Here is a 25,897-nt window from a genome sequence, read left to right as displayed (position 1 = left end):
AGCTTTAACTTCAGCAATGTCACGATGTTATAGTGTGTATAGAACTCACCAAAAGTAACCAATGAGATCTATATTTAAAAACACACATACATATTAAAAATTTAATATCTAATACTTCAAATAAAGTTAGTAAGTTATATTAGTAAAGTAAAAGAACAATTTTCTTATTCTTGATGATATAGTGCTAAAATAAATTGCTTATCTTTGTTATGCTCCATGACATGGATAAAATATGATGTAACATAGGGGACATACCCGTTTAATCATATCTTTGAAATCTGAGTCGGACAGGCAAACCCAATTTACTGGACTTCAAACTCATTGCATAACCGATTAAGAAATAATAAGAAATTTTAATAAATATAAAAAAAAAACAAGTATATATAAAACACAAGAATAATTAAAAAAACTTACAAAATAAACACTTGTATGATTGAGATGTCAAGCCAATTCATCGTGAGCAAATCCTTTATATCATTCATCATCACAAAAATAGAGCTCGTGTTTTTATGATGGAAGATTACCTCATCTATCTCCAACTCAATGCAGTCTTAATCAAGTGGAAAGCTTGTCAACAAACTAACTAAATATTTGCAATTGTCCCCCAAGTGTTGTAAGGCATCATCATCCACAATGAGAGGTCGTGTACCAGTAGTAGATAGATCGCCACTTTGATCTTTTGTTTTCTTATTTCCTTTTGGTAAATTCTATAAATATAAAATTGTAATTTGATTACCATTTTAAATATAAACAACAAAAACTAACTTAATAACTAAATATAGGAATGCATACCTCATCCAAAAAGACTAAATACATAGGCCATTGTGCAAAATTACCAACAATATCTGCTATAGTGACATACCCCATAATGTGTTACACCAACTTAGCTAAGAGAAAAAAGAGTACAATTATAAGCCTTCATGGCATAATCTTTAGGATATTCGAGTATGCATATTCAAGGGTGCCTAGATGTTGTTGCTAAAGACAACAAATTTCCAAGACAACGCATTCCAATTTTATGAACATATTTTTCAAAAGTGGATTTCCAAGCCTACGCATTCCAAGCCTGCTCAAGACAGGTGTCCTACCCTCGGATGAGGGGGAAGCCAAGCTCTTGAAGAGGAGAGCTCCAACCTACCTACTCCTTGGGGACATACTCTACAAGAGATCTAACAACGGCACCCTGCTACACTGCTTGTACCCCTACGAGGCAAGGTCCATCATAGAGGAGATCCACGAGGGCACCCACTCAACACATCAAGGGGCTTACACCATGGCTATGAGGGCAATCCTACAAGGTTACTTCTGGCCCAGCATGGCCAAGGAGTAACTGACTATGCAAGAAAGGAGCTAGATGTCATCTTATGGGCATACCACACCACTCCAAGGAGAGCCACCGGGAAACCCCATTCTCCTTGTCCTATGGTTGCGAAGTTGAGTTCTCACAAAGGTAGCCATACATTTCCACCGAGCAGAAGAGTATGACCCTGACCTCAACGAGGACAACTACCGGACCGACCTCCACCTCATTGATGAGAGGAAAGGAGTTGTAGCGATCCGTGCCGAGAATTACCAACGACAAGCTAATGCCTACCATGACACACTTGTCCGACCTCGTTACTTCCAAGTCGGCTACTATGTCTTGCGGAGGTGTGAGGCAAGCCAGCCCCAGGAGGGGGGCAAGTTTGCCAAGAGGTGGGAAGGCCTGTACGTGGTAGCAACCGTGGTCCATCCCGGTAGCTACAATGGAACTCCGAGTGCTTTCTGAGATATTTCCAGTAATCTCATTCTTATAAGGTGGTCCGTCCAGTAATCTCATTCTAAAGACTCGGGTCCAATGGCTACCGTACCCTATGGAGGCACGAGGTCTAACCTCACGTACCAACCCCGACGAAAGAGCCTAACGGCCTTAGTGTCAAAGGACACGGGTCGAAGGGCTATCACTCTAAGGGGGCGAGAGGTTTGACCTCAGTAGCCACCCAACGGAAGAGTTTTTTGACTGAGAGTACCCTTGGCCAAACAACTACATGCTACTTAAAAAAAAAAAAACAAACAAACAAATCAAACTTCTAAAACTAGTCCATATCGGGAGGTCCAGCCTCCAAGTAGAGTCCAAGCCCCGGGCTTGGGCCAAGAAAAGGTGAATGATCACCAAGTATAATCAAGTACGGCTAAGGAGGCCACTGGGAACTCGAGCCCAGTCCCCTCAAGGTGGCCTCAACCGTGGTAGTCCAAGTTAGAGGCGACCTCGGCTAGGGTGGCCTCAATTAGAGGCGCCCTCAAGCCCGACTTTCCCTAACAAAGGTTGCTACCTCATAGACCAGCACAAGGCGGGGAAGCGCATCAAGAAAGAGCTACATGATCAAGTAAAGATGTACGAAAAGAGTAAAGCAAACCCATATGTCAGAAGGTTCATACACGAAGCTAAGGAGCAAACATGAGGCACTAAAAGGGGATAGCACCGTGTTAATCAAGATCGGAGCAGGAGTACTCTCTTTCGCTTACGCCTTCTCACAGCTCAGAGAGTGAGGGACTGATGATAGATATATTGGAGACAGGCTCCGACCTGAGGAGGAGAAGGAGGAGAGGCGACCCAAAAAGCAACTCAAAAGACAATCAGGGCTGAGGGCGACCTCTACCCGAGGCGACCTCGGTTAGAGAGGAAGCCTCGACCTAAGCTGGCCTCGTCCATGGGCGGCTTTTCGGCCTGTGCGGCCTCGACTTGAGCGATCTCGGCCTAGGACGACCTCGACGAGAGGAGACCTCGGGATAGCCTCGACGCGGGGGGGGGGGGGGTGGCCTCGAGGTAGCCTCCGCGGGAGGTGGCCTTGGTTAGAGGTAGCCTCGAGGTGGCCTCGGCGAGGGGTAGCCCCGACCGGGGTGCTTACCTTGCGCGCTACACGCGTGGACTCGGTCAACAAGGTAGTTACAACCAACTCCCCCTTTTTAGGGAGGCAGTTAGGAGGCTTCATAGTATAAAAAAGACTCATTAATTGTCTTGTTAGGACATGATATCTTGTATTATCTGAATACAAAAACCCTTTTGTAATTATCTTACACCATTATTAATACAATAATCATCTTTGTGACATTTATTCATTGTCTTTTCTATCGAATCATCATTCGGTAGCATTTCCTTTATTTATCGGATTTAATAATTTGGACCACCCCGGCTTAATTAAATCCATCATTCCATCTTTGCCATCATTTTCCACCATGCCATACAACACCACTAACCATTCATTAGTTACTATGCTTTATCATAAATCTTTAAGCATCATCAACATAACTTACCCCCTTGATGTCGTCAGTCCACACTGTCAGGAAGTCAGCACTACCAAAGGAGGAACTCAACTCCATTCTCGCCGGAGAGAGAAGCTGCTACTCAATTTCGCCAAAAAATAAAGGAGGCTTCTCGAACGGGAACCAACTACCACCATACTGCCCAGCACTACGACGTCCAACTGCCGCCATCCATTGTCGCTGTTGCCACCTGCTATAGCTACAACACGGCTTAGCTCTCTAGTCAACACCAAAAGTCTAAACCAGAGGGGGAAACATCGCTGGACTACTCGCTATTCGTCGAAGGAGATCCAGCCGCGGGAGTTGTTGTTTACCTCAATCCGCCGCCGACCTACTTTGCCCGCCGACCAAGATCTTGTTGCTGCTGACTTGCCTTCATCGGAGCTTCGCCACCACCGCTGGACTACCATATGATGTCGTTGTTTGTCGCCGGAGCTTCCCTACTGTCGTTTGCTCGCTTCGAACGAAAGATAGAGAGAGACGAGAGAGACGGTTGATAATTGTTAGGAACCCCGAGATATTGATTTTGATGATACCAAAGACCAGAGGAGACCCCCAAACTTTTTCTTTGTCTTCTATTTCATTAGGGCGAATACTTGCCAAGAACTCGGTTCTTACGAGTCCATATAAAGATCAAGAGTAATCTTCAATCGAAGACTTAGAAGGCTCTCAAGACCGAAGACTTCAAGCTGAAGACTTGAAGACGAAGACTTGAAGATTGAAGACTTACCAAGGCCAAATACTGGAAGGGCCGAACTCTTGAAGACCAAATAGTCAAAATGATTTATTCGAGGAGATGATGAGAGAATGATAAGGTCAATCATTCTCACGAGTACCCACGGCACAAGGATTCTAAAGACATTCTCTAGAACTTTGTCTTATCCATTGCCTTGAGGTTATGTTGATCAGAATGTCAAACGGATCCTAGGCTATAATCTTAATGAGTTTTAAATGACATGTCCTTTTGTGTAAGACAAAAGACAAATTGTCTCTACACTAAAGTAGACAAACGGCTAGAAAGTACTAACATTCACAAATGGTCATATTTTACCCAGCAGATATTACACACTGGATAAAGGTTTTGAAATTTGGTTTCTCTCCAACGCAACCAAATTCACGTCTATAAATACCCAGGCTCTTTCCACATAAAGCAGGTGGTTCATATACGTAAAAAGCATTTACAAGCTCAAAACAATGTGTAAAAAATATTCATACGCTAAAACTCTCAATCTAGTTTTCAAAAGAGATCTTGTGCTACTCAAGCATTGAATCAAGAAGCTCAAGACAAGATTTCCAAGTTGGAGAAATATTTCAACATTACAACCAACCTCTACTTAGGAGAAGTAGAAAGAGGCGGAGTAAACTTGGCAAAGTTGAAAAACATACAAAAGCGTGGCTGCCGGGCTTTGTGATCAAATGAGCGCATTTTAGAGAGGATATTGTACTATCAAAGGAGATAATAGTGCAATCCTTCACAAGTTGTGAAGAAGAGTGAAGTAGGCTATGTTAACAGTCGAACCACTATAAAAATCTCTCTCTCTCTCTCTCTCTCTCTCTCTCTCTTTACTTATTATCTTACGCTCTGCATTGCACATTCACAACCAAACCTCTATTTTCATATACACAAAACGGTGCAAAGTGTTATTAAAACTGATAAAACTCTTTTTCCGCTACGTTTATCTTTGGTCAAGTTCAACCTTTCCAAGGGTTCGTTCTTGCGAAAAATTTATCAAAATCTAGTGAGTCTATTCAAACCCCCCCCCCCCTCTAGACTCACTCCTCACCAACCGGGACCAACAATAATGTGTTGGTAGAAGATGAACAAAAAAATACTCCCACCGTCCCATTTTATGTGTCTGGTTCAGTTAACGAAGCTTAACTGAAGTTATTTTTAATTTAATTTTTCATAGTCTTAAATTTAGTATTAATATACAAAATTTATATATTTAGAAACTACACTAAAAGTACTATTAAACACAAAAAAAAAAATCAAATTAAAAATTAAGTAAAAAATAATAAAGAAAATAAACAAAGAAGAAAGAGTTAGTTTGACCAATGAATAGTAAGTATGACAGATAAAATGGAACAAAGGGAGTATATATATATGTGTGTGTGTGTGGGGGGGGGGGGGGAGGAGGGGGGGTTATATTTTTGGGTTGGGTCAAACATTTAGGCTTGGTATTTGGGTTCAAGAAATATTTGTTGGGCCTATGGATCTCAAACGATTTGGCTTAGATAATTTAATGGACTTAATAACAGTAGACATGGAATGATATTTTGCAAGCTCGTCTCAGATAGAGTTTGGATAGAAAATCAAGGATCACAAAATAGATTATTTAAGGCCCAATAATCAAAATAATTAATTTTAAAAAGCAATTAGGCTAAAATATTTAGGATTGAAAATAAATTTTATTCCTGAGAATATTTTATTAAAATTATGACTGTTTAAAATAACGGGGTGTCACACACAGCTTGAATGGTTTTGATAGCTGACATCATAAGGTATAAGGTTAAATGTGAGTTACTCGATGATAAGGCGGAGGCTAACCGTGTGCGAAGAAGACCTTCGTCTTACGAATTAGTTGATGGGCAGTTGTACAAGCATTCCTTTGGTGGTCCTCTGTTGCGCTACATGCTCCCAAATGAGGCCAATACCGTTATGGAGGAGGCTCATAGAGGGACTTGTGCAGCTCACCAAGGCGCCAACACGCTAGTCATTTAGGGGTATTAGTGGCCAACCATGGTGAAAGGTTGCATAGAGGAAGTTATGAAATGTTTGACTGCCACTCCTTTGCGAAAAAGGATACCCGACCGGCTACTTTCTACACTCCAGTCACGACGGTCATTCCCTTTTCCAAGTGTAGAGTCGATCTACTTGGGTTGTTTCCATAGGCACGTGGTGGTTAAAGATTTTGTATCACAACGATTGATTATTTCACTAAGTGGGCCGAAGCCGAGCCCCTGGTCACTATCACCGAGTACTAGTGTCGCTAATTTTTATGGAAAAACATTATCTATAGATTTGGGTTGCTCGAGCAGTTAGTCACTAATAACAGCCGACAATTCGATAACTAGGCGTTCGCCGCCTTTTGCATCCAACATGAGATTCGACACATTAAGGCTTCCACTACTTACCCCTAGTCGAACGGGCAGATAGAGAACTTGAGTCGTACCATCCTGGACAGGCTGAGAAAGAGGTTGGAAGAGTTGGGCGAAATTTGGGTCGAGCATCTAGAGGAAGTACTTTGGACTTACCGGACTACTCCTTGTCGAGTGACTACAAAAACCCCATTTGCATTAGCATAGGGTTCGAGGCCAAGGTGCCCACAGAGATTCGGGTGCCTAGTCGGAGAATCCTGCTTTATAATGAAGAAGGAAACGAAGAAAGTTTGTAGATTGAGAAGAATTTTTTAGAAGAAAGGAGAGACGTTGCTTATGCACGAATGGCTAAATACCAACAGGCGGTCAAGCGATACCAGGATAAGCGAGCTAGAGTTAAACAGCTTCAAGTGGGTGACTTAGTCTTGAGGGATCGGGAGGCTAGTCGGCCCACCGAAAGAGGCAAGCTGGCTGTTAGGTGGGAAGGACCCTACAAAAATTGTAATTCAAAATACAAAGGTGAAGAGATGAATAATTGGCAACAAGTTAAGAGTGTATTAAAAAAGAACTCCTCTAGGGAGTCGAGTACTTTACATCAAAAAGTTCAAAGAAAAAGAAGAAGATAAGGCTACTATCTACCCATAACTGGCTGATTGGCCAGCAGTCTCCTACGTTAGTCCAGTGCAGATGTCAGTCGGGGCAACAGGAGCAGCAGTAGTCGGACGACATCTTTGTAGACCACCGAATGCCTCTTCCTTCTCTTCATGGTCAAGGAGGGCAGTCATGTCGTCCCCAGCCAAAGTTTGGCGATTTGGTTGCCGAGTCCAAAAACTCGATATCTAGCGAGATCTGTTGACCACGATCTTGTCCTACGGCCTGTTGGTCAAAGACCGTATCCCCTCTGGTCAGGTGCGGGGGTAGCTTGGGGTTGTTGAGGGTCCTCCAAGGCAGTCGAGAGCCCGTATCGACGTGAGCTGAAGTTAGGGAAGCGGCCAACTAGGCTCCTGTAGATTTCCTTCTGGATGTCTACCATCCCTAGCTGGTAGTCTTGAGTCCTGAGATTAGTCGAGAACTATTAAACCGCGAGAGTGGCTAGTCAGGCCTTGGCGGATGCGCATGGTCATACTCCTCGGCATCCCGCCTGAACTCCCGGCTCTTCGGCATTCAACGACACCATGCGAGCAGTCTGCAGCTCCACTATCAGCTGCTCATTCCACCTTTGCTCGGCTTCTAAGGTAGAGGTAGACTAGGTCATTGGAAGTTCATTTCCTCCATCTGCTTTCTATGGTCGATCCGAGCACCATGCATGACTTCTAGCTCGGAGAGAATGGCCTTTTGGCGGCGGTGGCGGAGTGCAAGCTACGCCATCAGAGACTGTTGGAGGAAAGTAGTGAAATATGAGCAAAATAAGCTATGGGAACGAAGGAAGTCATTTCAGAAAGTAAAGGATACTACTTGGTAGGTGCGGTGTGCGACTCCTCGGAGCAAGTCATCGGCGTCTAACCCCTTAATGGAGTCTAGGCCCTTGGGGAAAACCACCTTGTCCAGCCACTCAGTCACGGTGTACTTACCCTTGTGAATGGCTTTGCCCTCATTGGCCTACGGGCCAACGAGTCATCTCTTGGTAGTCGGAGCAATCTCGTGTCTTTGGGGTGCTTCTTCCCCGACCGATGGGCTAGGTGTGCAGTTGGGGGAACCGTCGATGACTAGTGGGACTGAAGTGTGCATGGCTTGGGTGGTGCGGAGCTAGTAGTCTCCATGCCCTTGCCCTTCTCATCGGTAGTCAGGCGGGCTTATCCTTGGGCTCGTAGGAGAGCTTTGTGGTGAGCCATTGCGGCAGTCGAGTGCTGTTGTTTTTCGTCTGAGGAGAGGGCGATGGCGTCATCAGCGGTGGCCACGGTGTCGCAACAGGGTGAGTGGTGGGCGATTAGCTCTTCCTGGTTAGCATCCTCGTATTGGTTAGAGTCGCTGGAAGACTCCTCAATGTCGTTGTTCCCCGGAATCACAAGGCAAACAGTTAGAAATTCAAGAAAGGAAGTAGAAGTAGGTAGTTAGAATAATCGTTGGGCAAACCTGTGTTGTCTGCGCTTACACGTAGTATGTTTACCCTCTGTATGGCACGTAGTCGGGACCATCGGCGGGTAGAGATGATATCCTCTAGACTAAATCCTCGACCATCTGCTCCAGGTCTATGGGACACGTAGGCCTTTTCTGCAAACGTAACATGACGCCGCCCAAGCAGTCGGGAAATCGTAGGCCGAGTGCGGAGCAGCTGGGCGAACGAAGAAGGAACTCTTCCTTCCAGCCCTTATGGATGGTCTCGAGCACGAATTTGTACGTACCCAAGAACAACCGACCCGACTGCTGTTAGTCGAAAGAGTTGGTGGAAGAGTGGTAGAGAGACCTCCCTCTCGAGGTAGTGGAGGACGGTGAAGAAAATGACTATGAGGCGGTACGAGTTAGGCACCAGCTTGCCGGGCACTAACCTGTAATACTTGAGAAGTTGGGAGAGAAAAGGGAAGATTGGGATGCGGAAACCACTAGACTGACTGGTAATGAATACCAATAAAGCCTCCCTCTAGAGGGGTCGGTGATCAACCGCTGGCCGACTTCTTGAGTTTCCGTCGCCAGGTCAAGTAGTCGGCAAGTGTGGTTGTAGTCGACGGCAGTAAGAGTGAAGTGGCGGCTCGCATGCCACTCAAGGTCCTCGAAGTAACATGGATCTCTATCGATTGCGGGTTGGACCGGGGAACGAAGGTAGCACGAGTGGTAGCCGTCGGCCGAGAAGAAGAGGTCGGAGGATTGATGGTTACGCCTTGATGACGAGAAGACGACGGGGATGAAGTTTGGGAAGAAGACATTGCAAGACAAAGAAGATTACAGGATGAGAGGTAGCTGGCCTTTATGAAATGGAGGGGAGGATGCTGATGAAGTGATGGTGGTTGACCAGGAACTGGTGACTGGAGACTGCGGAAAAGGTTGAACAAAGGCAAAGGGGACGGGCGGGAAACATAGAGAAGAGAGAAGGATCACCGAAGAAGAAAGGAGGAAAGCGGAAAAAAGAGGGTAAGGAGGTTGGAGGAGTATTTATAGGGGAGGCCGGATACCAGATAGTGACACGTGGACGGCATCGGACAGCTAGAAAGCGGTCGTAACGTCTGACAAAAAGGACGATTTTTTTTAAAAGATAACCGGCGGGAATCGAGGAGACGCAATAATTATGTCGTATTGATGGCGACCTTCACGGAACCAGTCCAGAAAATCGAAACTAGTTGGGGAAGATAGGTCATGGTTGTTGTCTCGACCCGACTGGGTGCGGATTTATACTTAGCTACACTTCAAGATTGACAAGATAAAGACTGCCACCAACAGGCAATGCGGGAGCAAGAAGGCTACTTGCTTGTTTACTTTCCCGAGTCATTGCCCTGCAAAAGCTTAGGAATGTGAGGGACTAGTAATGGATACCCTGAGTAGGGTACCTAGTCTTGAGTACGGCTGTCAAAACGGGCCGGTCCGCCCCACCGCGGGCCAATTTTTTAGAGGGCCAGGCCCGTTAGGCCCGCGGGCTAGGATTCATGCAACCCTAGCCCTACCTGCGCGGGTTGGCGGGCCCCGCGGGCTTTTTTTTTTTTTTTTTTTCATGGCAAATTAAGTAACAATTACACAATTTATTTAATATTTATATACAAGATGAACTTCGATAACCCTTTCAATTGATTTACTGTATGTTTCCAAAATTTGTGTATGACTTTGCCTTGTGTGTAATGCTTTATCATTTTGCCATCTTTCATCTAAAGGTTTAGATGGTTCAAGAAACTAATTTCAGTAACCTGTACCTGGTAGACGTTTTCGTTTTTATGTTTCTGTTTTGGTATGGTTCTTCACACTAAGTTAATATATATTATATAATTAATGTAATATATATATATATGATATATATATATAATATATAATTATATATTAAATTAGTGTTCAGTACGTTCTGTGTACGCACAGAACACTAGGTTTACAACTTTATATATATATATATATATATATATATATATATATATTAATTTTTTTTAAATATTGCTTGGCCCGCAACCTGTGCGGGTTAGCCCGCGCGGGCCGCGGGCCAGGCCCGTTAGGCCCGCTCCTTAGCGGGCCATGATTTTCCTAACCCTAACCTGCCCCACTACGGGGCGGGTGCGGGCCGGCCCGCGGGGTTCGGCCCATTTTGACAGCCCTAGTCTTAAGAGCCCCTAGCATTTGGAGCCCGCCAACTGACTCACTTTTTCCAGTAAATGGGTCGGGTATGAATGCTCGAGCGGCCCTCCTAACATAGGCAGTGTGGTTGCGGCACTCAGAGGCAGCGAATCGTGGATTCGCAAGGAATCTTGGCGAGTTTTGCGAGATTCTTTCCTAATTCAAAGTATGCAGTATTTATGGCGATTTGGGCAGTTTAACTAGCTTTCTTAAAGTCAAATTTGTTAATTTCTTTTCTTTCTTTTCTAAGGCTTATTAATCTTGTATAAATACCCACATGGGTCACATTGTAAGGGATTCTGATTTTTAATGCAAGTGCAGTTATTTTGTCCAATTGTTCTAGTGTTCTTACTTTATTATTTCTCTAATTTTATGATAGTGTTGGCCTGCCGTATAGCTACCTTGCAGCAGAGCCGTTGCACAGGGCCCCCAAAATTTGGGGGCCCATATTTTAAAAAAAATTATGTATATACTAGCTTGGAGGCGGCAGCGACTAATTGGAAGGGAATAGGCTACATTTACGCAAAATCCAAAATCCTATGGCGGCAGGTGACAGGCGGCTAATGGGATATTAGGCAAAATTCTAATTTAAATTGCTTTCCTTTCTTTACTAAAATTCAATTCAATTTGCTTTCCTTTACTAAAATTCAATTCAATTTTCTTTCCTTTCTTTACGTACTAAAAATCAAATTGCAGCTAAGTTTATATAAGTTATATTTTATGTACACAAATCTCACAACTCACAACTAGCCTAGTTAGGTATTAGGCAATTTTTTAATTGATGCAAACATTATTCGCAGACGATGAAAGCAGTAGTTAGAAAGCAAATACATACGCAATTGACGCAGTAGATGATAGGCCGATACGCACTCAAAATTCTTCAATTCTTCTTGATTACTCAAGTTTTTCAATCCTCTTAACAGGTAATTAAAATTATTACATATTTCACAATTCTTATTTATTGTTTTATTTGCATGACTTAATAATTGTTATTTTAGACCAATATATTCAATAATTTGTTTCTTGATTAATTATTTATTCATGAAGTTTCTAAATAAATTCTTATTTTTTCTTAAGATTTTATAATTATGTCTTCTAGAAAATATTTATCTGGGTTTGAGAAGCGTAAGAAGAAAAGAAGAATTGAGCAACTAACTCAATCTCAAAAGGGAGCTCTTGAAAAATTCATTATAAAAGAAACTCAAATAGATGTACAAAAAGATGATGCCCAAGAAAATTTGTTAGATGCTAATCTTCATTTAGAAGATCAAGATGATTGTGAGATTGGAAAAAATTTAAATGATAGTGTACAACGATGATAGGTATCATTGTGACAATGAAAATAATAAGAATGTTGATACTTGTTTAGATGATGTTGGTCACAATGATAAACCAAATGATTCGCTTTTATTTGACATATATGATCCAAGAAATTGGGATACCCTGGATTCTAAATTAATAGATATTCTTGTGAAAGATGGTCCTAAAAGAGATTTATCAATAAATAAAGGTCCTAAAGATAAATTCTCTAGAAGATTTTCGTCAGCATTTTACACAAGACATTTGCCAAATGGAAAGAAGTGTGATTGAGATTGACTTGTATATTCAAAAGAACTTGACAAGGTGTTTTGTTTCTGTTGCAAGATTTTTAAAAAAGGTATAGGAAAAGGTGTTTTGGTCAATGAAGGTTTTAAGGGCTGAACACATCTTGGTGTTAGACTTAAAGAGCATGAAACGAGTGTAGATCATATAACTAATATGACAACTTGGATGGAGTTGCGTCTTAGATTACAAAAACATGAGACAATTGATAAAGTGGCTCAAGAACAACTTTTGAAAGAAAAAGAATATTGGAGGAAAGTATTATTTAGGATTATTGCAGCTGTGAAGTATCTTTCTAAATATAACTTGGCATTTCGTGGAACAAGTGAGAAGTTGTATGAGAATAACAATGGAAATTTTTTGGGTCTAATTGAAATGTTGGCTGAGTTTGATCCAATCATTCAAGAACATGTTTTGCGTGCTAGAAATCATGATATTCATCATCATTATCTTGGTCATAGGATTCAAAATGAATTGATACTTATGCTTGGTACTGCAGTTAAAACAAAGATCATCAAAAAAATCAAAGAAGCAAAATATTTTTCAGTGATATTAGATTGTACTCCTGATGTCAGTCACCAAGAACAAATGTCTTTGATTTTAAGATGTGTGGATATATTAACATATCCAATTAAAATAGAAGAGTTATTCTTGGAATTCTTGGTTGTGAATGACACTACTGGCCAAGGTCTTTTTGAAGTATTACAAAATGTGTTGATATCAATTGATCTTGATATAGATAATGTAAGGGGACAAAGTTATGACAATGGGTCAAATATGAGAGGGAGACATCAAGGTGTACAAAAAAGACTCTTGGATGTAAATCATCGTAGAGCATTTTATACTCCTTGTGGTAGTCATAGTCTTAACTTGACTTTGTGTGACATTGCGAATAGTTGTGGCAAAGCAAGAGATTTCTTTGGAGTAGTGCAACGTATTTACACAATATTTGCTAATTCCACAAAGAGGTGGCATATCTTGAAAAGTAATGTAACAAATCTAACTCTTAAGCCATTTTCATCTACTCGATGGGAAAGTCGTGTAGAAAGTGTTAAAGCAATTAGATATCAAGTCAGTGATATTCGAGAAGCCCTACTTCAAGTGGCAGATACAGACAATGATTCTAAAATTCAAAGTGAGGCAAGATCTTTAGCTACAAATGAGCTTAGTAACTTTGAATTTTTGCTAGCTACAATCATTTGGTTTGAAATCTTATATGCAATTAATTTAGTTAGCAAGCAATTACAAACAAAAGATATGCTTCTTGATGTTGCTATTCATCAAATTAAAGGGTTAATTAGTTTCTTTCTTCAAGAATTATAGAGAAAATGGTTTTTCTAGTGCTATGGTTGTTGCAAAGGAAATTGTCATTGAATTAGAAATTGAGCCAGTGTTTCCTCAAAAGCGAAAAATTCGTAGAAAAAAGACACTTTGATGAGAGTGCTGATGACACTTCATTATCACCAGAAGAATCTTTTAGGGTGCATTATTTTTTATACATTGTTGATCAAGCTATTATTTCATTAACCCAGAGGTTTGAGCAATATGAAGTATATGAAGGAACTTTTGGTTTTTTGTTTAGTTATCACAAGTTACAATCGATGGCTGATATGGATTTGAAGTCTTCTTGCATTTGTTTAGAAGCAACTCTTAAGAAAGATGAACAGTGTGGTGATATTGATGGAAATGAATTGTATATTGAGCTAAAATTGCTTAGAGAGATTTTATCGAAAGAAAATATAGGAGCAGTGAGTATATTGAATTCATTGAAGCAGATGAGTTGTTTTCCAAATGCTACTATTGCATATCGAATATTATTGACTATCCCAATATCGGTTGCCTCTGCAGAAAGGAGCTTTTCAAAGTTGAAATTTTTGAAATCTTACTTACGATCAAGTATTTTGCAAGAGAGACTCAATGGATTATCTTTAATCTCTATTCAAAATGAGATTTTGGAAGAAGTTGATATCAAAAGTTTAGTGGATGATTTTGCATCTAAATGTGCACGACGCATGTCACTTTTTAAATGAAATTTAGATGTATTTTTTATACAATATTTATATTTTAAATTTTTGACACAACTTTTTGAATAACTATTATTTATATATAAAATTTACTTGAAAAATAGGCCCAATTTAAGATATCGCACAGGACCCCAATTTTTATTGGGACGGCCCTGCCTTGCAGCCCTAAAAACAACACCCCACACCACTGGTTAAGTTAGAAGAGACTTGGGTCATTTCATCTCACTTTCATGAGTTAAACACTAGTTCATTTACATCCCAAATATGCATAATTTCTTTTAAACTCAAATTTTTGTCAGACCCTAATTGAGAAAGTCTTCTCCCAACAGGATGACATTTTTTTAATTCTTACTTCGTATATTGGTTGCATGTGACGACGGTTGACATAAAAAATTTAACAAATATGATTATTTATCAATATTAGTATATTTAAATATATTTTGGATAATATTGATATAATCTAATTTGTTTAATTAGATAATATCAAAGGAGTTTGAACATATCCAAACTCTTCTATCCTATAGCTATAAATAAGAGCTCTATTTTCTATATAATCATCTTGGAAAAATCATGTGAACACTCCGGAGACATCCTAGAAAACTTTGAAGCTTATTTAGAAATCACAATAAAATGATCCTGAAAATAAAAGCCACATGATCTTGAAAGTAAAAGTCCCCCCATGACGATCATGTCTATCATGTTAATCCAAACCTCCTATTGAAAATAAAACCATTTGAATCTAGAGACCCTTCAAAAGAACAAACATACGTAGTATAAGTTTTTGCTTGAAGATTAAGCCACTTGAATTCCGAATTCCCTTCAATGGAATGTTTTAGACATCAATTGATCAGGATCAACAAAATATTATTCAAAATTTTGTGTTTACATATTTTGGCACGCCCAATGGGGCTGCTCTGCCTCTCATCTCTTCATAGACACATGCATTTCAACTGATATGGGTGCAAACCATGTATGAAATTTGAAATAGAGAAGCTAAGCGATACTCTTTGGCACGAGTTAAAATGGCCTCATATCCATCAAGGCTCTTGGCACGAGTCAAAACGGCCTCATATCTTCCAAGCTACTTCTTGGCACGAGTTAAAAATGACCTCATATCTTTAATTATCGTCATGAGTTGTAGTGTCGAGACTTCCTTGCACTACATACTTTCAAGTGGTATATGCTATCAAGTGACATATAAGCAAATCTCGAGGGGGCATTTGTTGACATAGAAAATTTGACAAATATGATTAGTTATCAATATTAGGGTGTGTTTGGTTGGGGGGTTTAGGCATAAGGTATGGGTATCAAAGTGATTGTTAGTGTTTGGTTGATAGGTTTTGTGAATGCTACTATGGGTTTGGAATACCCCATTAATGGCAAAACCCGTACCCTTATTAAATAAGGGTTTCATCTTCCTTCATCATTTCTTCCCCAACTATTAATAATCATTCCCATTCCACCCAACTACCAAACATGCTAAATACTTTCACCAAAACCCATTACCCTTACCAAGTATTTGATACCCATTCCGATTCCGATTCCCATGTGCGAACCAAACGCACCCTTAGTATATTTAAATATATTTTGGATAATATTGATATTATCTAATTTGTTTAATTAGATAATATCAAAGGAGTTTGAACATATCCAAATTCTTCTATCCTACAGTAAGAGCTTTATTTTCTATGTAATCATCCTAGGAAAATCATGTAAACACTCGAGAGACATCATAGAAAGCATTGAAACTTATTTAGAGATCACAATAAAATGATCATGAAAATAAAAGCCACATGATCTTGAAAGTAAAAGTTCCTCTGTGAAGATCATGTCTATCATGTTGATCCAAACCTCCTATTGAAAATCAAATCATTTAAACCCAGAAACCCTTCAAAAGAACAAACATATAAGTTTTTCTTCGAAGATTAGGCCACTTAAATTCGAGAGGCCCTTGAATGAAGTGTTCAAGACATCAGTTGAAGAATCAAAAGGCCATCCATAAATCTTGTACCTATACACATTGATAGGTACATGTAACCAAAATTTGAATTTCAAAATATTATTCAAACTTTTACGTTTACAACGGCATTGATCCTCAAGAAGATGAACGTAGATAATTCTAACAGTTACATTTATATGTGCAGTCCAACTGGCTTTTAGTTGAGATTGAGCACATGATTCAATTTGGTATCAGAGCCATGCCAAAGGTTCTGGGTTCGAATATCTGCGTCACCCGATAAAAAAATAGACTATGGTCCACGTGTTACTTGGAGCCCATCAAAACAATCGGCCCACACACATGAGGGGAGCGTGTTGAGCATAAATATAATATAAAACATAAATGTGCAGTCCAACTACCAGTTTAGGCTTTTAGTTGAGATGGAACACATGATTTAATTGTAAATATAGTTACGAGAAGTGAGCTTTATCGAAAGAAAATGGTGTGCCGCCGATAGTGAGGGCGTCGGCAGCGTAGTAGCGGCAACGGAGGGGGTGACCGCGCCATCAGTCGCCGGTGAGGTCATTGTTTTGGTTACGGTAAAGGTGGAGAGTGAGAGGAGAGGATCCTAACCTAACGCTGATACCAGATGAACGTAGATAATTCTCAATAACTGAATTACAAGTGTGAGAGAGTCCCTATACGAGAGTTAGCGTCTAACTCTCCTATCCTATAGGAGCTCACTATTGACTAACTGGGAACCACTACATTAATAATAACTATATAATATAATTGTATAAAATGTAACATGACTAACAAAGAATCCTTCGCTTTCACATCATGTTGTGTAAAGCGCTTTTGTCCGAGTAAAGGTAATAACTACAACACCGATTCCCTTTGCAGGTTTACATGGTCCATTTCCTGTGTCATTTTCTGCCTAGTGAAATATAAGAAACTTCCTCTTCCTTGCATGGACATCGTGGTTTTTCTTTTTAATTTACAAGAAAACTCACAACCGGTACCCAAAGATACAGTCTCAATAAAACTCACATTGTAACCCTAACCAACAAAGAACCAAAAGAAGGTAAACCAGTCTAAGGTGCTTATAACTTATCAAATCAAACCAAAGGCAATAGACAGCTTACAAGTGGAGTCAAACTTAAATCCTTGTAATTACCAAGCCAATTGTCAGTCTTTTTATTTGGCTTATTATTTGTGTCACAAAATTCTCTTATACAAAGCAATGTGGGAAGAAATGAACAAAATTAGTACAGATACAAAAACGTATAGGAATGTACAATTATACCACCATGTAACAGCAATTTAATTACTTATACTGTAGAAAATAGAGTGTTTTCTACAGGAAGTGGAGATTATTACAACAAAAATGGGGCTCAAAGTGTAACTTTGTGTGCTTGAATCCCACCATACCATCATATTTACCAAAAAAAATAAAATAAAATAATAGAGGTGGAAATACATGCTTTGAATCAAATTTCAAGCAAAATTCAAAGTTTAACCTTGCCCAAGACAAAATTGGTATATACAGAGAATGTGTAGAAGACTATCAATTGCAGAGCAACCATTGTAATTGACCAGCAGCAAACAATTGATAAAGGATTTTACCTAACCGGAGGTGTTCTTCCTTGCAATGTAAGAGCGATATGCGGCCATTCCAACTATACCTATAGCAGCCGCAACTGATATTTGAATAAAGAGTCAGGGATTTGAATGAAAAATGAAAAGCGAGTGATCCTAATGAGCATCTGTTGAATACTAATTCAAGATACCTGAGGCAACCATCAGAGAGCGATTGATAAGCTGGTGATACCGCTTCTGGTTGCGACCAACTTCAGTTTCGGGGACGCTCAAATGAGGGTGTTCGGCTGCACTCACAATTCGACTGAACACACTGTTCAGATCCCTCTCCTTCACACTAATGTGAATAGGTGAATCAATCCCAAAATACTGGCATATCTGTAGCAATTCAACAAAGCAAATCGCACATCTTGATTAGGAAGCAATTCTTTTTGACATCTTTACACAGAATATTAATGGTCAATGTGGTACAGGGATGATACAGAATAAATTAAAGTGGAACCAAGAACAAAAGATGCTACCTTTGTAGAATCTTTTATTGCTATCGGATAGGAATCTAAATCATCCTTAGCAGCAATAAACAGACACGGCACACTTAAACCAGTAACTTCCCCTTGCCTTGCTACATCCATGAGCAATTCTGAAGTTCTTTTTAGAGAATATTCATCTGAGCTGAAGAGAAATGAATAATGTGAAAAATGCTAGGCATATCAGGCTAAGAACAAGGAAAGATTAGCAGAAAGTGCTGAAGCTGTATATTAAAGGGGAAGGCCCAACTAAAATAGTGTTGGGTTGCAGATGTGGGGTCTGGAGAAGCAAGATGGAAAATCAAGCTTCAAAGAACCAAAAGTACTGCAATGGAATTGCAGTCATGAAAATGATGAAATGATCCAATAAGTTTGGTTATACAATCCAGTAGGAAATCAGACATCACAAGGTTAGATGCTTTTTACCATTTGTACATATATTTGGTCTAGCATCGAGTAGTATGTTTTAATTTACTGAAAATGAGACATAGTAGATTGAAACTTTCAACTGCTTTCACAAAAAATGATATATCATCAAATTTCATCCAAGTGCAAACTGACGTGAATCTGCCCACATGTGATTAGTTATGATAAAAATAACTTCTTATACCAACCTGTCATATACAAACACTGCTATGTCACAACTTGCCAAAGACTCCTTAGTAGATAATAATTTTTTTATTCCATCTTCTGGAATCTCCCGAAGGACAAGCGTTTTCTTAATACCCTGCAGAAAGGGTAAATCATTCATCATAGCAATGTTATTTAAATTTCAATGAACTAGATAATGTGGTGTTTCACAGATGCAGTACATAATCACATAGGATGTGTATACATGCACCATATAAGATGGCATGGATCAGAAACACTCCTTATAAAAGATTCATTAGAGGAATTCTTTATTCTGAATGAATTGTGTAATGCATGTACACAACTGTGTGAATGTGAAGGATAGATTACAAAATTTGTTTGAGTCAAATTATGTTACACTTGGAGAACTTACCCCAGGACAGTCAACAGCATTGACAACATACCGCTCTTCACTCGTAGGTACATAATCATCAGTGAAGGGCCTGTACTTGATCACATCAACAAAATTTAAAACACAAATTTGATCTTAATGATATGCCTTCTGGATAAATCAGTAGGTTTGAGAGAGAATGACAAGAACATCCAAAGAAAGGAATTTATTTAGTTATAGGTCCATTTGTGCACCTTCCCAAAAATGACTTCAGTAAAGAAGACTTTCCAGCATATTTAGGTCCAAACACAAAGCATTGAAAAACATTTCTATCTGACTGCTGTTTCTTACGGTCTACTGATCTGCGCCTAGTAACACGGAGTGCAGATGCTGCATCACAGTTATACCCGATATATGTTAAGTTGGCCAAACTTTGTGATGGCTCCAGTAATGTCATAAGAGCCCACTGTGCAATAAATGTAAGCGAGATAAGATTGCTGAATATTAGCAGGAAAATGCCCAAATAAAATAAAGATAAAGCCAAAAATAAAACACCATATATAAACAATAGCACAGATTTTACATTTACTACACAATTAATTGTTGCAAATATTGACATGTAGAGCAGGAAGATTTTAATGCTTGTCCAATTTGTCAGTTCTTCAAAACACTTGGTAAATAGCAAAGATGAAAAAGAAAGCTAATTAAAAATCTCAATGGTCTATATCCAACAAAAAAAAAAGGATGTTGCATCAGTGAAAGTGTGAAACTAACCAATCGCTCCATACATTCTATGAAACAACTATGTATGGCATGAGGTTCTTTAAAAAAAAAACAAAAAGAAAAAAAAAAACTAAACCAAAGTTACTGAACTTGACAAAAAGAAGTAATGATGAATAGACAGAAGAGACCCAGATCCAACATGAATGAAATAAAATAAAATGGTTAATAAGCCTTAGCTTATTATTACAGTATCACACAGAGAGGAAAGGGCTTTGCACAGCATCAAAAGGGAAGAAGAGATGGTTTTAAGTCATCCAAACCTCAGACAAGAATGCAGAAAGTGATAAGCCCCCTAATGGAGTTCTTTCAACTGCCTCCTTGTAGGGAGCTTCTTCCCAGGGACTGAAATATTAAACATTAAAGCCATATCAGAAAGGTGTTTGAGGAAAAGGATGGGAAAGACTGAACTGGTGTTTATTTGCAATACCCACACACAGATTATCAATTTTAATCACTATCTTCTTCACAAGGTATAGCTATGAAGGCATGTAATATTATTCACAAAGATGACTAATCAAGCTATTTCATTATAAGCTTTGTAGCACTTTTGCTAGGAAATGGAATAAAAGTTAAGGGGGTATCCATGTACACCATTATCAAAGAGGTGAATAGCAAAATTGTAATCATGCCACAAGTGAAGGATTCCTACCTTTCTGGTGCAGTAGAAAATAGATCGTCAAGCTCAGAATTCCGAAGAACTCCATCCTGACAAGCATAGTGATACACAAATTTAGGAATATACCAAAAGTCATAACTAGGAATTGAAGGAAACATTTATGATGACAAACATATTATGTTTAGGAGATTAAAAAAAAGGTTTAACATACAATGAACAAATTTAAGACCCACAAATCATACCACTGCAATAAAAGCAATCCCCTTCCACTGAATAGTAGAATGGAAATATAACAAAGAAAAAGACAGAATGCATACTTTATCATCATCAAATGTACTAAAGATCCCCTTCAAGAACTCAACAGCTTCACTAGTCAATTCCATGCTCTGCATGAAGGCAAGCACACAATCAGAAAGAACTGGACAAATGTGAAAAATACATGAATAAATATCAAAATGTGTTTGTGCATGAATAATGCAAAGTTGTCCACAGAATGTATTGTAAAAATATGATGAGGATTATCAAATTGAGAGCTGCAGATGTATAGATAACACTGGTGTCCATAAATGAAAACATTTCATACCCAAATGATTTGACTTCAAGGAGTCAAGGTCACATATGCCCCTCACTGGTCAAGATGAATTAGCAGTTCAACTTACAACGCAATTAATTAATGAATGTTGGTGTAAACTTAGTCAAGATAATTTCTGCAAATAATGGCTAACTGAATAATAACCATATCTCTCCAAGTTTACTCTTGGAACCTTCAAAAATATTAATTCATATTTATGGCTATTTATCCTCTCCTCAACCCAATTAAACAAGGGAACCCACTCCCCACAACTAAACACAAAACTTTGATGTGTGGAAAAAAAGATATAAAGATTTAAGTCAGACCAAGCAAAAACTTCTTCTAATAGCATTATAGCATACAAGAAATAAACTGGTTGAGTAAAAGACTCACCTGATCTAGAGCCTTTTTGAATGGAATAGACAAGTAATCATCCCTCAGTTTAATTTCATCATTATACCCAAATTTCCTTAAGACAGTCCAGGTTGTCTCAAGTCGACCTTTTTCTATAAAAAGAGCATGAAGGAAAAGAAACCCAGCCAAAGTAAGCCCAAGGTCATCGACGCCTGCTGGTAGCTTCTCCTGTACTACCCGTTTAACTCCTACTATTTCAGCTGGCTGAAGCGCTGCATTGAAACATTTGACCTGTCCATGAAGATGGTTCAAAATAGAGAGAGCACAGTGCCAGAGAACTATAACATTTCATAAGAAAAATTATACCATACATTAGCAAATTAAACGACACTAGAGCAAAGAATGACCTGAAAGTCATTAAGCTCTTCATCATTGAGGGCACCATCCTCATCATGATCACAAAGGTTAAATATCCTTTTTAAAGCCCTCACACAACGAGGTTTAAGAGCCTGGGCTTCATGATCAAAGAGTGGAGCTGTTGGATGAAGTACTGCCTTTTGTGCATAATAGAATACTTCAGGTACCTATGAAGAATAATGGAAACATAATTCACAGTCAAATACTAAACAAGCATGCAAGAAGAAACACAAAGCAATACAACTTCCTGTTGACAGACCTGAACCAAATTAGCTGCAGAGCATTCTATGCAAGTCTCAATCTCCCGAAACTGCTGCATGATAGGAGCCATCACCTGCTCTAGATTCATATGATGCTCCTCATCTTGCTTATCTAGCTTGCATCCAACAACAATGACTGGTGCCTTGATCTATCCCTTGTTAATAAAATTGCAGTCAAATCAGTACATCTAGAGAATTTTTGTTCAATATTTAGCATTAAATATTAGGAGAAAAAACACACAAGCCACACTGCCAATACTAAAAGAAGGCTGGGCATTTCGTTCAAAGCCAACAGAAAGTTAGTAATGGAGTGTTTCATTAAAATTCATTCCAATGGTATTTGATTTCTAATCCGGAGTATTAAAAGCCACCAAACAAACATCTCTAGAACTTCAATTCCAATTACTTGCCTCTAAACTGAGCAGATTGAATCATAGGAAATGAGTGAAAATAGAACAGGAAAACATTATTTGAATGATTAGTTTTATTGAAGTAAAAGATGCATGGATGATCAAACATAAAAATAAGTATTTTTTTTTTGAAGCATAAAAATAGTATTATTCCGCGAACGAAGAAGATGCATCAAATTGATAATTAAATAAATAAACCTCCAGCCGACGAAATTCGTGAAGCCAGAAAATGCCTAAGCGATTCAGAGTGGCAGGTTGATCGCACGCATAGGTCAACACTACTGAATCCGCCCGCTTCAATTCTTCGGCGAGCTTACCTCTGCTCTCCAAACTAGATCGCACGTAACATTCAATATTATAATTAATTATTAATAATTATAATCAGAAAGAGGCAAAGTAAGCAGAAGCAGTATCCGAACGAAACGACTATCACTCGTATTTGAACAAACCTCGATGCTGTATCAATGATTGTGACGGGGACGTTCTCCGGATAGAGATCCGCGGGGAGGCGAGTGGGAGGAAGCACCGGCGGGAGATCCTCCGTGAAGGACTCGGAAGCGACCGCCGCGATGAGGCTGGACTTGCCGGTTGCGCGGTCGCCGACGACCACCACTCGGACGTTGGCGCGGCCGCCGGAAGTTGAAGTGCCTGGCATTGGATCGGAGAAATCGATTCGCTGCAATCCTTTTTTGTTTTTTCTCAAACCCGATTCGCTGCAATCCTAGGAGTGTAGAGTGCTGAAACGAGCTTGGTAGTGCGTATTTTTCTTTTCTTTTCCCTTTTTTTTTAAGGTTTCATTTTCTCCAATACAATTTTGACGTAATGTGCAGTTTAAGAGTACGAGTATCCATCATTTTTAGGGGATTTTCAGTGACATCATTATTTCATATTTATATACTAGTTTTTCATTAGTATTGCGCAAATATATTATTTTTAAATAAGTATTTCAAAGTATATTAATGTAAAATTATATAAGAGATGTTTATGTAATTGAATATTGAATTTATTTATTTAAATCAGTAATTCAAAATATATGAATGCAAGATAATATAAGAAAAATTGATTATAATTGTCACTAAAATCAATATTTACAACTTTTGTAATAACGTTAGTCTAAAAACAATAGTCTAAATAAATACTTTTTTTATTTGAATTTCTCTAGGAGTTCTTAATTATCTTTTGGGTAGTATTGTCATTGTCTTCGTCTTCAGTATTTGTCCTCTTCTTTTTATTGGTAGTGTGTCATGTGCAATTAGTTACTGGTGGTAGCATAGAGGGCAACGTCATACAATGAGATTATGGTGTAGAGCACAATAAAAATTTTACATACAAGATCATTGAATGTTGTAACGGTGACTATTTTTTAAATTTAATTTTTCATTTTCCGGATTTGCAAGATTGATTGCAGCACTGTTGTAGTTAACATAATTGATTTCAAATTGTTTTTTTATTTTTTTCATGATATTAATAAAGTACTTGTTAAATAAATATATAACATATTTTGTATTATCTTTGATATTAAATTATAAGATAGTTTAAAAAGAATACGATGGACAATGTAGTGAATATAATTAATTATTGAATTTGAACCTAATGAATCTTTGTATTATATAAAATAAAGATAATATAACTAATGAAACTATCTCTTTTTTAAATTTTAATAATGAATAAAAAATTTTGCGAATAAAGACATTGTAGACATCTAATTTTAAATTAAAAAATGCATATGTATTATTTTTTGTTGTAACTACTAATTTATTTTATTTAATAAAAGTAATAGAGTGGTTACTTACTTTTGAAGAATATACTCTAACATATTCGTAGTATATGTTCAACAATTATGCCAACTTTGATTGGGATGAGGTTTTCATTCACTCCCATGTGGGGTGCAACCGGGTGCCACTAGATCACAAGGTCTATGTCTACAATGTCTTTATTCAAAAAAACTACTTATTATCAAAATTTTTAAAAAGAGATATAATTTTATTAGTTATATTATCATATTTTCTACCATACAAAGATTCCTTACATTCAAATTTATTAATTAATTATATTCACTATGATAGATACCCAAAATGAGTACCCGGTCGGTATCACCTAATAGGCAGTCGGGTGTAACACTCGGACTCGGCAGTCGACACTCGAGACGTGACCTTTCGGTTCCCTAACACCCTTCTATAACTCCCAAATAATTACTCTTTTATTTACCCCTTAGTTACTCACTTAAAATACCAATTTATCACCCATTAATCCTATTATTATAACCTACACATTACTACCCATAAAACCCATTGAATATCCATTAAATGTAGGGAGCCTACACTACTCATCCTGTGATTATAAAACTAACGTGAAAAGCAAAGAGAAGGGAGGAGGGTTCCAACGTTAGAAAAGAGACACAGCAAAACAAAACATGTACAAAGATTCTATCAATAAAATAGTAAATTTTGGCTTGGCAGTGCCCAAAAAGGCCTGTGATTTTTATCCTTTCGGTTTCCACGTTAAAATGATTATGTCTACTATTATCTTTATTTATTTATTTTTTATGTTGTGTTGATTCGATCGGTTGTGTTGGCCTGCCGAGTAACCACCCGGGGTCACAAAAACCATCACTGCACCATCTGTCGATCAATCAAGTAGCCGGTCGAACCAAGATTGACTTGGGTGGTCTACCAGCCCTCTAATTGGTATGACTGAGTTTTGGTTTAGCCAGCCCTTTAAATGGTTTGAGTAAATGAGGCAGTCTAACTGCAAAAATCCGGGGACTGGCTAATGTTATATATTTATTTACCAAGTATTAAGTTAATAACATGAAAAAAAAAATTTAAAAAAAAAACAGTTTGAAGACAATCATATTAACTACTTAGGAATGATTTGTTAACAAAGAAGACATTCAAATAACCTCATAAATTGATTTAAAACTCATTATTAAAAATGTCAATTAGGGCAATAGAACATTGTGATACACTTGATGCATTGAAAAGATGCTCAGACTACAACATTGTTGGAATCAATCTTTCAAATTCAGAAAAAGAAGAACTTTGAAAAATAGCTAGCATTGCAGCATTCATTAATCTTGTATGTAAAATACTAATTGTGCATTCTTAAATATATTAGAACTAATATAAATTTACAATTTATTTCATTTTCTACAATCAATCTGTTTGGATTAAAGACAAAATCAACA

At 38.5% G+C, this 25,897-nt stretch overlaps 1 protein-coding gene and 1 pseudogene across 2 annotated transcripts; one reads left to right on the top strand and one right to left on the bottom strand.

The window, feature by feature from the left end:
* Positions 1–11,946: 11,946 nt before the first annotated feature.
* Positions 11,947–14,279, top strand: LOC116001143 (annotated as a pseudogene).
* Positions 14,280–17,499: 3,220 nt separating this feature from the next.
* On the bottom strand, positions 17,500–23,499 carry LOC116003078 (mitochondrial Rho GTPase 1-like). 2 transcript variants are annotated; one of them, XM_031243255.1, is made up of 14 exons: positions 23,160–23,499; positions 22,909–23,041; positions 22,300–22,449; positions 22,031–22,207; positions 21,663–21,914; positions 21,016–21,084; positions 20,732–20,787; positions 20,343–20,424; positions 19,554–19,765; positions 19,342–19,411; positions 18,953–19,065; positions 18,333–18,483; positions 18,003–18,189; positions 17,500–17,897 (listed from the first exon to the last, which is right to left on the bottom strand). In XM_031243255.1, exons 1-14 carry the CDS (start codon positions 23,363–23,365, stop codon positions 17,839–17,841), a joined length of 1,917 nt encoding a protein of 638 aa, XP_031099115.1. In that variant the 5' UTR covers positions 23,366–23,499; the 3' UTR covers positions 17,500–17,838. The 2 variants fall into 2 exon arrangements, with proteins under 2 accessions (XP_031099115.1, XP_031099114.1); XM_031243254.1 differs by having other exon boundaries at positions 17,500–17,912; positions 23,160–23,498.
* Between the last annotated feature and the right edge of the window lie 2,398 nt (positions 23,500–25,897).

Source organism: Ipomoea triloba, chromosome 13 (assembly GCF_003576645.1).
Source record: "Ipomoea triloba cultivar NCNSP0323 chromosome 13, ASM357664v1".
Taxonomy (NCBI): Eukaryota; Viridiplantae; Streptophyta; class Magnoliopsida; order Solanales; family Convolvulaceae; genus Ipomoea; species Ipomoea triloba.
This window is presented reverse-complemented; position numbering and strand designations above follow the sequence as displayed.

Excerpts from the sequence above, each read along its gene's own strand:
- LOC116003078 (XM_031243254.1), bottom strand. The coding sequence starts at position 23,365 with ATGCCAGGCACTTCAACTTCCGGCGGCCGCGCCAACGTCCGAGTGGTG. Across the intron at positions 21,085-21,662 it reads TCAAAAAGGCTCTAGATCAG|AGCATGGAATTGACTAGTGA; the intron begins GTGAGTCTTTTA and ends GCCTTCATGCAG. Across the intron at positions 18,190-18,332 it reads CAATAAAAGATTCTACAAAG|ATATGCCAGTATTTTGGGAT; the intron begins GTAGCATCTTTT and ends GAATTGCTACAG.